Source organism: Apteryx mantelli, chromosome 2 (genome assembly GCF_036417845.1).
Source record: "Apteryx mantelli isolate bAptMan1 chromosome 2, bAptMan1.hap1, whole genome shotgun sequence".
Lineage (NCBI taxonomy): Eukaryota > Metazoa > Chordata > Aves > Apterygiformes > Apterygidae > Apteryx > Apteryx mantelli.
In genome coordinates, this window is record NC_089979.1 from 35,091,158 (window position 1) to 35,105,299 (window position 14,142).

The following is a 14,142-nucleotide window of genomic DNA, read 5'->3' on the forward strand; positions in this document are numbered from 1 at the left end:
TCCCAACCTCTTTAAAAATCTTCCAACACCTACTCCGCTTCTCTTTTTTCTTCTTTGTCTGAAACCTTAGCCATTAGACACTTGTTGCTGTAAATAGATTGTGTCATGTAGCGTGCTCACATGTGGAAAACCTACATTCTTTTCTAATTTCAGTCACTAGTTTACCTGATGATCTGAATGTATCATTTCACCTTCCTTCTATCCCTCTTTTCCCACCATAAATTAAGATAATCAATAGTTTAGTCAAGGCTGAAAGGAGTTAAGCATATATATATATATTTATATATAAAATCAAGTAAGTTTACCTGCCTTATTTATTGCTGAGGAAAATGACATACGTCTTTCAAAACTATGCTTAATATACCCTTTTCACAGAAAGAATCTAGTGTTAGATTCATAACAATATTTAGTTGTGGAAGAATGGTTAAGTGAAAAGGGGCATGATCTCTTAGAAGTGAGCAATCCTGTCTTCACGATGGAGGGAGGATCCCACGGCTATGTGAACTGTCCTTGAGCATTCCTAGACCATTACAAAGGGGGAAGGCAAGTAGTGGTAAACAAGTCAAGGAGGGGGCCGACAAGCCCCTCCACGGGAACAGCAACTTTGTACCAATCATGTATTCGCTTTAGGCGCGTGAACAGAGACTGTAAACCAATCATACAGCTATTGCTAGCACATGCTCTATCGCCTGTCTATATATACTCTGTGTAAGCTCTAATAAAGGGAGAACAACCATACTCATATTGAGACTCATCGTTACTCCGGGCCCGTCCCCCCACTCCGACATTTAGTGTCCTAGTACCTGGGGAAATCAGCATGAATTGGGAGATATTTAATAACTGGGCCTTAGTGTTCCTACTAAAAGTATTAAGTAGTGTACTTCTCTTCTCTTCCACCTTTTCTTATAGTCACTTGCAGTCCTATTTTTTAGATTTCATTGTTTGCAGAATCCTGCTGCTTTACTTTACCTTGATGAATGCATTTGCAAATAGGAGATACTAACCCATTCTGATATAATTTCACAATTTAGTTCAAGATTGCCATTCAAATCCCCAAATCAACAAGCTCCTCAGCTTCCATTACAGAATTTCTCTCTTTGATTTCTTGTTCCTTCTATTTCTGTTGAACTGGCCTCCTCTTCTTTCAGAAAATCTTCAACCACTTTATTGACCAGGTTTCCTCATTACAATAAAATAGAATATTCTTCATATCTCTCCTCTCAGTATCCTCCATTTACATGCAAATCCAAACTAAAACACATTTTTCCCTTGTTTCCTTATAAGTTCCTTCTGCTAGCCATTTTTTTTTCATAGTCCAAAGTGTGTAATTAAAATATATGAAGAACTTTGTGATGTAGTGTGCCTTATTAAGAATACAGGCTCGTTCTGGGCATTTTTGAGGGCAAATAGTTATAGGCAAATAGAAGAATTAATAGCAAAAATAAAGGTACATGGTTTGTGACATAACCTGGAGAAGAGATCCAAAAAGAAATAATTTAAATGGCGATTTCAAGCTGGACATTAATACAGAATCAGTGACAGAGCTGCTAGTGTTTAAGAAATGAGAGCCACAATAGTGAGCAGTAGAGAAGAGTGCTGAGCAGCTTCCCAAAGAGACCCTTTGTTCCAGTCGCCCTATTTTGTACCTTGGAGAATGGAAGTTTTCTTCAGACTAAACATTTTGTGTATTTGTGTTTTTCTCTGTGCAATAAGTTCTTGGGAAAGGGGTGAGTAGTGACATAACAAAGTTTTCTGATAATACTAAGTTATTCAAGGTATTAAATATGAAAGATATTATATTGAGTGACTGGGTAGTAAAATGGCAGATGAAATTTACTGTAGCTAAATGTAAAGCAATGGCTGTGAGGGGGAAAAAAATCCTAAGTTTACTTACAAAGTGATGGACTCTGAAATAGCTTTTGCCCATAGGAAAGTGAGCTTGGCATTTGGTAGTTCTGTAATGATGTTGGCTCAGTGCTCAATAAAAGCAAAATCAAACCAAAACAGAACAGACCAAATGTTTTAGGAATTACTAGAAAAGGAAAAAAAACCCAAGCAGAAAATACAGTCATGCCTCTAGGTAGTTCTCTGGTGTGCATGCATAATAAATGCTGTGCTGTGTTCTGATTCCCTTGTCTTAAAAATGTGACAAGATGTCCATGGATATGGAATATCTTCCATACAAGAAACGACTAAGCAAACAAGGACTGGTTGGCCTGGAGAACGGATGATTAGAGGTAGGCCGAGGGAGATAAAATAAAATGACATAGAGACAATGAGTAATTCTTCTATTTCTCTTGAAACACAAGGACTGAAGAGCATTAAACAAAACCTGCAGGTGGTAGATTCAAAACAAAAGGAGGTAGCTCTTTACACAGCTCAAAATTAATCCAAGATACTCTGTGCCAAAGATGTTGCAGATGGTAAAATGCAGGTAGGCTGAAAAAGCCACTGCCCACTGTCATGGAAGACAATTTCACTGAGTGCTGTTAAGTAGAAAGACACAACCTCTGCTCAGGAACTGAGCCACAAATTGCTAAAGCCTGGGAGAGTTTATGTTCAAGAAGTATCTCTAAGTACAATCTACCCTGTTTATAGGCTCTTCCTTAGAAACATATTATTGGCAGCTGTAGGAGACAGAATACTGGGCTGGAGGGATCTGTGGTCTGACATAGTACTCTCAGTCATTCTTTTTACAAGAAGTAGATTAATAAAAAGGTTGGAATGAGGTTTAGTGACAGTGTATAAGAATAGGAGATGGAAGGAAGGGACAAGAATGGCAAGCTGTCTTGAGGAACAGGATTATATCAGCAATATCCCTGGAAAATATGGAAAGAACAGGCAAAGTTAATTGATACTCTCATTATTGAGAAACTTGAGATGTAGGAAAAAAAGGATCTCTCTTGACTGATAAAAGTCTTGAAATGAGAACAAGCAAGAAGACAAAAAATATCAGCAAAATGTAGGAGAAAAGAGTAAAACTGATTTAATTATTGCAAAAAGTAAGTCTGTTTTATATTTATTTAAGTAATTATATGTCTAACTTTTTCACCAGTTTAATGGATTAAATAGGCAAAATTACAATTCTCCACTTATCTAACACTGTATCTAAATTAGGCAAGCCAATTTAAATAAAATCATTTTGGTTTTCATTAATTACACTTCCAGTAGTGTGTTTAATGTCATTCCAAATGTCTTTACACTGAGGGGGGAAAAAAGAAAAAGGAAATATAATGATATAAACCAAAAATACTTTCTTACTAATGCTGAAGGAGTAGGTAATTTAATATATTATTATGAGAGTTCATTGATAACAATGGGTGATTGTGACCACTGTTGTCTAATGACTGTTAATTATCGCAAAGAATGAGACTAATGATAGATCCCTTTTCAGATAGAGTTAGCTGTGAAGGACCATGAATAGTAGCAATACAGGCTATTTCCTCTAAGTCAAGGGTCATGTAGACTGAAAAGAAAATTATATTTGGCTTGGAACTACAAAGAATAAAACTAAAAAGCAATGAGTGCTCCCAAAAAGTTATTTACAAGCTGTTCCTCACAGCTATATCCTATTTTGGGCTGCTTATGGATTGCATGAAGGGCTGTAACTTGCCATGGTAACTGTTTGGGTAGATCATGGATATGTCAAGGTAAGAATGCTGGAAATCCTAAGGCTGTGAGAGGAATAATAACTCTGATGTTTTCTTTTTCTGAGCACATTGTAGAGAATAGTCCCACACAGACAGGGGAACGGATCAGATGACATAATTCTTTTTAAAAATCATCTCTTCTTTTGTTGCTTTCTGGTCCTCATGCTTTTTCCTGCCTGGTGGCAAACTGGTTGGCAACAAATAAAAATTACAGCGTCTGTTTCTACTATCCATCTGTTTTTTTTTTTAATGTCACCCACACACATGCCCATGTATCAGCCCACTCACTCATATTCTTTCTTGCACAGAACACATTCATTCTCTCAGTTGCATAGTTTATTCATCCCAACATGCACTTGTGCAGTTGCCATTTAGCTTTTGTTTACTGGTAGCCATAGCAATATTTAAACAGATGTCTATTTACATCTGAAGAGCGCATCAATTCTTGCCTGTATGTATGCACAGCCTTAGTTATACTTTCTAATGTCAGTATCATCCTTTGTTTGCATAGTCATCAACAGTGTCAGTATTTCTGTTCAGAGTTGAGTAACACATTTCCCATCTGAAAAAAAAAAAGATTTAGAATATAAAAGATTTTGAAACGTTTAAAAATAAAGTGCCTTATTTAAACCAAAGTTCCATTTACCACGTGTGTTCTGACATTTCTAGCGCTCTCTCTGGTTCAGTTATGTTGGATTGGTAAAGCAAAGGCTACAGAGCCTTGCTACAACTTTCATGAGACTTCTGCAAGTAAATTAATGATCTGAGGTTTTTCCACCCAAACTTCTTTAGGATGTTTTTTGTAATAGAACCTGAGATGCAGTGATAATGAGCAAGGAAAAATGTATGTATTCAAGGACCCACATATTTTATGAATGATAAGGTCTCCAAACGTGAATGTCAGCCTATGATATCTTTCTTTGCTATCAGGAAGAAAAGGATTGAAAGGAATCTGTCTTTCCAAACATAATCTTGCTAAAGATGTTTTTAAAATGAATGGATTAATCAGTTTTATGCTATTCAGTTTTCCTTTACTTTCTCAGGTTAGAATGTCTGAATTGAGAGCAATAGACCTTGGACTCTTAAGCCAAGTACTTGTTGAGCACAGTAATGTGGGTTATGGTGCTGGATGGTATCTGGACCAAATTATCATCCATGAATCAGGCAAGACTGATGGCCAATATGTGTTTTTATGCCGACAATGGTTAGACAGCGGAGTTGGTGATACACAGATGGAACGAATGCTGAGACTTCTCGGAAAAGTCAGAAATGGGATGTTGACAGGAAAGATTCATGGTAAGGTCTAGAATCATCAAAGCTTGGTCAGGCTTTTGTTTTAATTGTAATTTGTATTATTTTTTCAGGTTATGTTTAAGACTAAAAGAACCATACAGAAATAGAGCTTAGATGTGAATAGCATCTTTCAGACAAACTGTCTCTCCAAATACTTCCAAAGCTGGTAAATACAGTTAAAATTTTCAGAGAAGAAAGGCTAGCATTAAGTGATGGAGGCAATGAAGAAAGTACATTTTTAGTTGAGGCTCGCAAAAAGATGAAGCAGAAAGAGGTAGGTTGCTCCATATGGCAGTCAATGCAGAGCAGAAGGCTCCTGCAACAGTGATGAAATCACAAGAGATACAAAACCTCTTCTTTTAGCAGAATGAAATTTTCCCGTATGTTCACATATTTGCAAAAAGCATTTGCTTTTATTTGTAGTTTTCTTTTTTACTTACATCAATGGCATGAGTTCTTGCAAACAGTTACTTGACCAGAACCCAATATTCTATTCAAAACATTCAAAGAAAAAGAGGACCAAAACAACTTAGACACTGAACAACTTACACAACTGAAAACATGTCAAGTCTTCTATTCTTTGCCATAGCACTGTTTTTCTTAGCTCTTTCACCTGTCCTTTTTGAAGACGTAAAATGTTGTTTTAGGTCCATTTATGAAATTTGATTTAGAAATGGTAGATCAGCCTATGTTAACTACTCTGAAGTTGTTAACCTTGTTAATTGCTGTTAACCTAAATCAGCAATTTTGTAAACTGATCTTCATTAACTTACATGCTCGTGGATATTCCATTTTATCCTTTGAGAGTTCATATTATACATAATTGCAGACACAGGTAGTAGTATGTATTCTCTTATTTAGCTACCTATTCTTGGTCCAGTAGCAGATATTTTGTATCATCTAATGAAATATAAAAATAATGTTGCTGAGACAACAAAAGCATAGCATGGAACTATGAGCATAGGATCAGTGGGTTTGAGCTAAATTCATCAAAATAGTGACAATTTTTAAATAAGAAATACCTATATTGTGCCATTGCAAGAATTCCCACTCTCTAAAAAATTAGTCTCCGTAGTTGCCCTATTTAACTGCAGAATGAGGCAGGCTTCTCCTGAGGTTAATTCAGAGCATCAGCTTAAGGCTGGGCAGAATCTGTCTTTCTTAACTGATAATATAAAAAGCGTGAGAAAACTTGCATCCTTATTTGTAAACCTTAACTAGTATCTGAATGTAGCTATGTAACAATGTTCTCCTTCCTCTGCTTCCCACAGGCACATAGTGCCCAAAATTTTGAGTTCAGGCTTGCTAATATTTTCCGAAACCTATGATTAGTAATATTCATTCTTTATGTATTCAAAATCAGTTCTGTTCTCGATATATAATAACTTCAGAAAGAATATTACAAGCAAGCACAGAGCCTAAAAAGAATAGAAAAAAAGACTGATCAGCAAAGAGCACTACGCCTTAGAGGTCAGAAAGTGTGAGGATACAGTGTGAATTACTAAATGTCAAGCTGAGTCAGACTTTGTAAGAGAATTAAAACAAATAGCAAGGCTCTTCAATTATTTACTTATAAAATAAACAAGGAAACATGTGAACAAGATAAAATGTGTGACTATGCAGGAACAATAGAGCAGAGACTAGAGGTGAAGTAGGTAAAATCTCTAAATAAATTGAACGCTTTGTCTTTTTTCCATTGAGGACCCATAATGTTGGCAAGGGAAGCAAAACCAAAGTTATTAATGGTAATGAGGCTATTGGAAATCACCAGATCTGAAATGCAAAGGGAAATTTGAGAGCTTCGTGCACTCCAACAGTGTCAACCAAAGGAGTATCTGTATTGAAAGAATATGAAAGAATTGGGAAATGAAATAGCAGATCTGGTAGCAAGGAAATAATGTTATGAAGACAAAAACTATGACTTGAAAACAGCAAATGCAATATTTTTAAAAATGGAAAGCATAACATAGATGAGTATAGACCTGGTAATCAAACATATGCAAATCTTTAGAACACACTTCAAAGAAAAGAATAGTTAAGATAACAGGGGTAGTAGGAAATGAGAAGAAATGCATCATGAGTTTACTAAAGATAGATTGTCAAACAAAAGTTGATACTTTTTAGAAACATTTTTTTCCTAGTAGGAATAATGTAATGGCATCCAACCTGTCTAAATTTCAGTACTGAATTTTATTTGCTTAATGGGAAACTATTAGGTAATAATTAGAAAGTGGAAAGTAGTAGTAAAAGGAAAAATTGTAATGAGCTGGAGAAGAGAGAATGAACGTGCTAATGAAATTTGTTGATGCTAAAAAGTCAGGGAATATTATTAGAAGGATTAGGAAGTTGTGTGATAAACTCAAAGACTTTGAGAACTGGAAGAAAAACATTGGAATGGAATTCTGTAGCACAAAGCTTGAACGCAATTAGACCCAAATCCTACTAAGTATTTAAGCTCTTAACTCTTGTACAGATTCCTAATTTCTGTTAATTTCATTTGGAAGTTAGGAACCTAAGTAGTAGATAAGAATCTAAAAAATGTATTGGCTCTGTATCTCCATGCCTTGTAATTATTTATACTATAAAAGTTCATCAGTGGGAAATGAGCAGGAGAAATACCTGGGTTTCTTATGTGATCACAGGATAATATTGAGAAAGCAATGTGATGTGGTTATGACTAAAGTAATTGTAACCCTACATGTATTGAGGCATTATCAGTAAAGATAAAGAAGAATTAAGGCCGCTGTACAAAGAAACAGCGATATTTCTTCTGGAGTGCTATGTACAATTCTGATCACTTGTGTCCAAAAGGCCTCGTTCATACTGGAATAGTTGTAAAGAAGATATAAGATGCTGATCAGGGATGTGGCAAATCTTTCCTGGGAAAGGATAGCGAAAAAGCTTGGTGTAGCTAGACTAGCAAGTTAAAGGCTGAAAATAGATGCAATTGTGCATTTTTCTCATGTTATCCTTGGTTTCCTTTATTTTTAATGCTCATAGACATGAAAATGGTAGCTATTTATGATTAGCCCTGAAGTCATAACCTCTGAAGCTATTTTACATCATTTTAAGGAATGTGAATGCCAATTTTTTACCTTCACAGAGTCCTGAATTCATAGTATGGATCTTCAGCTGCTGTAAAGTAATAAAGCTTTATTTGCAGTAATTTACACCAGAAGATAAGGATTTGCCTGTTGTGGTTAGAAAGCTGGACTTTGCAGGAGAAATATAGAAATAAACTCAGAAAATCACAATTTGCATTACTTCGAGTAAAATATCCTTGATTTTACCAAACAACTATTTGAAATTATTAAAACCAACCTTTGGCTTGCTTGATATAAGCACAACTCAGTTATCTTAATAAAAATCAGTTGTGCTCAATCAGTTCTGCACCAGCCCAGGTGATAAAAGCCTTGTAGAAGTCATGACTTTTTAAGTGGAAACCATGGTCTTGATGAGCCCTGAGAATTCCATATATTCTGTTTCCATGAATGAACATGTTAAAAACAGTTTAGTCAGTGGGATTTCTTGATGTGTGCAGGTTTCTGATCTTCCAAAATGTCTTGCTGATTGGAGGTTTAACTGAACATGTTAGCATCTCTGTTCGTTATAGAATCACAGCCATTACTCAGGAGCCTACCTAGTCTAAGTCTGCAGTCCTTATGAGCCTTCAGATGACTGTCAATTCAGCTAGAGTTTTTAAAAGACCAAGTGCTTCAAACCTGACCTTTAGTTTGAAAACTAATTGTTATTTCTTTTCAATGTAATTTTCCATTTTTCTTATAAAGTAAAACTGCTGGTTTGGGTGTTTTCTGTGTTCCTAAAGCAGGAAAATCTATGAAGTATTGTATAGAATTATTTTTAATCTCTCACTAAACATTTTCTTTACAGAGCAAATGAATAAAGTTTTGTACTTTACTGGAGTGATAATTTTGGTTATATGTGATAAAAATACCACATTTCAAGTTTTAAACCAGTTTATCTCATCAGCACCTTGTTAAAGAATATTTGTAGCAAATATTAACATTCTAGTTTAAATAGCTCCTCAAATGGTTGAAATAAAAAAAATGCAAACCTGATAGTGGGTTATATCTAGTAGAAAATATGCTGCATTTGAGTGGTGATAAATCAGATAAACATTAAAATCAATAGATGAAACATTTATGAAGGGAAAGAGATCAGTGAATTGGCGTAGCTCTTCATAAGTTTCTAACACGTAACTGGCTGTTTTATGTGCATGGTCCTACCAGACTGGTCCATCTTTAAAGGATCAACTATCCTACAGAAAGGCCAGTGTCCAGTCTGTTTTTCTGTGTGTGTACTAAATCAGTGATAATCAGTGAATCTGTTATCTTTCAAGATTCTCTCATAATGCAAAGGCAGGATTGAGTTTCTAGTCACTCACTAAACCCTGTTACTAATTCCTGTATTCTTTTGGATATTCAGCCAACCCATTAATTATTTTCTACTGTTTTGCTTCAACAGGAACTTGGGATGTCCTTGTCACAACTAGTGATGCTTCTTCTAGTTCCATAAATCCTAAAATGTCTCTAACTGTATGTGGTGAAAAAGGTACTTGTGCTTCAGTCACATTTCCCAAAGGATCTCTTAAAAAAAAGCAGATTTATGAGACTTCAATTGAACTAAATAAGAAATTCAATACTATATGCAAAGTTCGCCTAGAAATTGAAGAAGCTGGAGAAGGAGAGACTTGGCATTGCCGTGAGGTAAAAAAATAATAATAATAATTATAGATTATGTATTTATTGTAAAATTAAATTTTTTCATATTCTGTAGTTATTACATCCAGTTTCTGTTTGAAATTACATAATATTTAATTCACAGAAGTAACTGGATCTGGTAACACTTGTGGTGTGCTAACTTCAGAGAGTGCTCAAAAGACTTATTAGAATAGCATTGAATAACAAAAATCTTGTAAATCTTGTAAGTAGATTTCTGGAAGGCGTATACACAGATGTGCCATTATCTATAGCATATCGAGAGGCCTTTATTCAGAACTGTAATCACTGGCATGCATGGCAGTATTTACATAATTCCAAATTGGCTGTTGCATGTTGTGGACCCAGTGATTCAAGGCAAATAATTAAGTGAGACACTAGAAATGTCTTTTGATGAAAATATCTGCCATTTAAGTTGGCATGTGGAAATGAACAGCAAAAATGACAATTTTTCTTCTGATGTCCAAGATGCTGAAGCTAAAATCTGACATCACACTGAAACTGCTGTGGCACTTTACTATAGAAAAAGTATCTTTATCCTCTTATGCTGGCAAAATGAAAAGAAGTCTAAGGGAAAGAATCATCTTCTTTCAAATTGCAACTACACTTTTCCCCTTAATATTTTTATTTTGTTCTCGTTAAAAATTGGAGAAAACATTAATTTTCATCTTTGATACATGATATTAAATAGAGAATTGAACCCCCTGACATTTAGCTGGTAGGCAGGTTGTTAACTTTGTCTTTCTAGCCAGATAAAATATTCCTTAGTAACAAATCTATTGATAAAATTAAGACTGCTTCTTGGAGATTGTAGGAGACAGTGGGTCACATTGAAATGTGACAGAAACTTGGCACTTGCAAACAATGACGTCTATTATCCTGCTTTACCTCATTAGGTCATAGCAATGACTCAACACTGAATTAGAAAAAAAATCACCTTCATTTATATAGATAAAGAAAATATCCACATTTACATTAGGTAGGATTAAGAGAAAGAAATATAACCTTTTCTGCTTTGTGATATATATTCCCCTGTTGTTCCACAGATTCCATAGCAGGACTGATTGAATCCTTGTATGAAGTATCTAGCTTGGGGATAATATCTATTATCAAAGACAGGTTAGCAATCTATTTACACTGCTGGTCTGAACCAGGATGGTCATTTCTATGCTACTTTATTTTGATTTTACAAGACCAGACTTCTTTGAGATTTCCCCTTTCTATCACAAGTAAATGCAGATGTTTCAGTTGGTTGAATTCCATATTTAGATTCAGAATTCACTTTTATAACCATGACTGCAAAATAATTCTCTCGATGTCTTTGAGGAAATTGAAACCATTAGAACAGACTGTCCAGGACAAAAAAAAAAAGTAAGATATACTTTATTTCTGGGGAATGCAATAGTTCAGAGATAAGAACATCTTTATTCTTGCCTCTTTCTGTTCTTGAAGAAATATAACATACTAAATGAAATCTGATTTTCAAGAAACTTCAGAAAAGTAGATGTTTAGTATGAAAGAGAAATGGTATTAACTTTGCACTACACTTTGTACTTCATTTTAAAAAATCCTTTCAACATATCGGTCATCATGAAACAATATTAGGAGTTCTTTGAAGATAAAAATAATCCTGCTATCTACCAATGAGAATTGCTAACCAAATATGGTGAACACACTGGGTTAAATGTTTGGTCATTTTTAAAAGGTAGCATGTTAGATCATGAAGAAATGAATGATTAGGCCTTTTCTGTGCCCTGTTCAAAGGAGGGTTCCGTCCTGCAACATATTTTCAAGTATTTTGGTCTAGCTTTAAATAGTTTAGAGGATAGTTAACTTCTCTCTCTTAGTGTAGGTGGCAGTTCCATAGTGCAAGAAGCCTCATTGTTAAAATTAGTTTCCTGATAGTAAGACTTAGCTGCCTTGCTCCTTTTCATCACTTTATCATCCTTTTATCACTGTATATACAGTATTTTTTAGGCATTCAAAATATTCAGTAATATAATCAATATATACATGATACATATGTACAGATGATATACATGTCATAAAAACATGCGTGATTTCTATTTTTCAGCTTTCCCCAGAAACTCTTAATTTTTTTTTTCCAGCTACTCTGAATGAGAAAACATTCAGCACTGAAAAATGTTAAGGCATACTGACATTTCTCAAAAGCTGAAAGGGGCATATCAGCCCTTCTTTTTCACTTGGATACTGGATGAATAGCTTGCATAAAGGAACCTTTCTGAACCATTCCAAAACATTATCCTCCCTACTGCAATCTCTACAGCAATAACATTGACAATATTTTAATTATTTTAATTGGGAAAATCTTTATTCCATCCCTTTTAACAGACTGCTTTCAAAAAACATTTTAGAATGATGTATTTCCTCTTCCACTGTATTATTGAGACTGCATGTTCTCTCTCGTCTGTGAGTAGTAGCATGTCCCTTGCTTTAGTTTGTATTAGAGCCCATGACACAGACACTACAACAATTTCTTTTTGTTCTCTATTTAGGTAAAGCTTCAACATAGAGAAAGTAAAAATATTCTAGAATTTCCCTTTTCTCGCAACTTTGCAGAGGATGAAGGATTAACAGTGGCAGAGCTTCCAGTTCTCATAGCTGGTTTTCCTTTTCCAGCAGGTTTGTTGCAAATCAGAAACACTAGAAAAATTTGGTCAATGATGAAGGCTAAGAACAGCTCAAAGGATTTAGCAGATACGTTCTATTCATTTTAACCAGTGATGCATGACTAGGTGCAGTCTACACAACTGTTTAAAAAATTCTCAGTCTGTATATTTAGCTGTGCATTTTGCATTCCAAGTCTGACTGATATCATTTTGTGACGTGTAAAAGAGCAAACATACAGCACTGAAAATGTTAAAAGGGTTTTGAACTGTACTCAGAGTTCAGCTTTTTCTTTATATTATTTAGTTCTCCCCCAGAGGAAACAAAGGAAATCCAAAGGAAATAAGTCTAATAGTGTAATTTCAGATAAGAAAGAGATCCATGGCCCCTAACACCAGAAACGTATATGTTTGTGTTCCTAGAATTTCAGGCATTCTTCTCCTGTGACCTAGTGGTAAAATATCTTAAAATGCCTTCGTATGAGTTGTCTTCATCATCTCAAGACTAGATTGTTTTGGTTTGCTCTGTGTACCTTAAGAGAATTCATAACCAAAGTTAGTGAAGAATGCAGCAGCTCTTGCCCTAAGTGGATATTCTACCATGAGGATATTCCAGTCCCCTCTGTTTCCCAGGAATTTAAGGGCTTCGTTCAGTAGTCCAAGTAATCGGTATATTGCGTGCCTTTTTCCCTAGGTTTCCACAGCTAGCCTCAAGAAAGACACTTGGACAGAAGTTCCATGAATGTGAACTGAAGAGTACTGCTGGGGTATTCCCTGAAAAGGCATCTTGCCTTTTATCCACTTTCACTTTTTTCTAAAAGAGCACGGATGTTTAAAACTTTAGGAATGCTGTTCCTGTTTCTGAGGAGCATTTAGCATGAGGACAGATACTGTTTTCTCTGCCTCCTCCCCATAATCTTTACCTTTTCAATGGAATGTTTTGGGGATGTTGCTTCTTTCTTGCTTTCAGGGCCAGATCACAAGTGTCTTATGCATTTCTCTGGGAGTGCAAATGAGTACTTAACATAAACAGTCAGTCAAAAAATGCCCAAATAAGGAATTATAATAAATTGTCAGACAATACACAACCATTCTTGAAATCACCTGCTGAAGCACATAGCTAACTAGTACAGTGTGGAGCAGCCAACTACTGGCTGGACCATGATCCAGAGGAAATACAAAAGTTGTCCTCTTTCTGGCTGAGCTCAGTTTCAGTTGAATCCAGTGAGGCTCAGAACAGAGCTGTGCATTTTGAATAATTTAGTGTCATCCATACCTTAGGAGACATTTCATAGGAGTGTTAAACATTTAAATACACACAAGTGTGTGGTAGAGTATTATTTACATGTTTTTGTAACAACTGATGATGTGTTCTTTATCTTCTTCTTTCACTTTTTCTTTTTCCCTGTGTTTCAGGCCCAGTCACAAACTGTTTAGCTTGTTATTTCTAATTACAATGGTTCTTAAATTTTAATTACAGTGATTCTATGTGCTTTTCTAAGCATTGTAATTTTATTTGCCCTTTGATCACTTTGGGCAAGAATAAAAATGAAAATATAATAGTAATTTATTCAATAATGTATTTTGTTTACTAATTAAGCTTCTTAAGATTTTTTTTTTTTACTGGTTAAGCTTTAGTACATCTTTCTTTTTTTTCCCCCCAAAGTGAAAAACTATATTCTCTATATCACTACGGGAGCATCCCCTGGGTCAGGAACAGATGCAGATGTGTATGTCATGCTGCAAGGTCTTTTGGGAGATACAGGCAGAAGAAAATTAGTAAGAAAAGGAGATGATCATTTCACTAAAGGAAAGGTAAGCTTATCGTTTCTG

The 14,142-nt window shown here is 35.2% G+C and overlaps 1 protein-coding gene across 1 annotated transcript in view; it reads left to right on the forward strand.

Annotated features, from left to right (window-relative positions):
- RP1 (RP1 axonemal microtubule associated) overlaps positions 1-14,142 on the forward strand; it is a 184,676-nt gene that overhangs the window by 142,933 nt on the left and 27,601 nt on the right. Inside the window, exons 43-46 of the mRNA XM_067290018.1 lie at positions 4,694-4,946; positions 9,429-9,670; positions 12,199-12,325; positions 13,976-14,124. Coding sequence (XP_067146119.1) covers positions 4,694-4,946; positions 9,429-9,670; positions 12,199-12,325; positions 13,976-14,124 — 771 coding nt within the window. The remainder of the gene's footprint in view (positions 1-4,693; positions 4,947-9,428; positions 9,671-12,198; positions 12,326-13,975; positions 14,125-14,142) is intronic.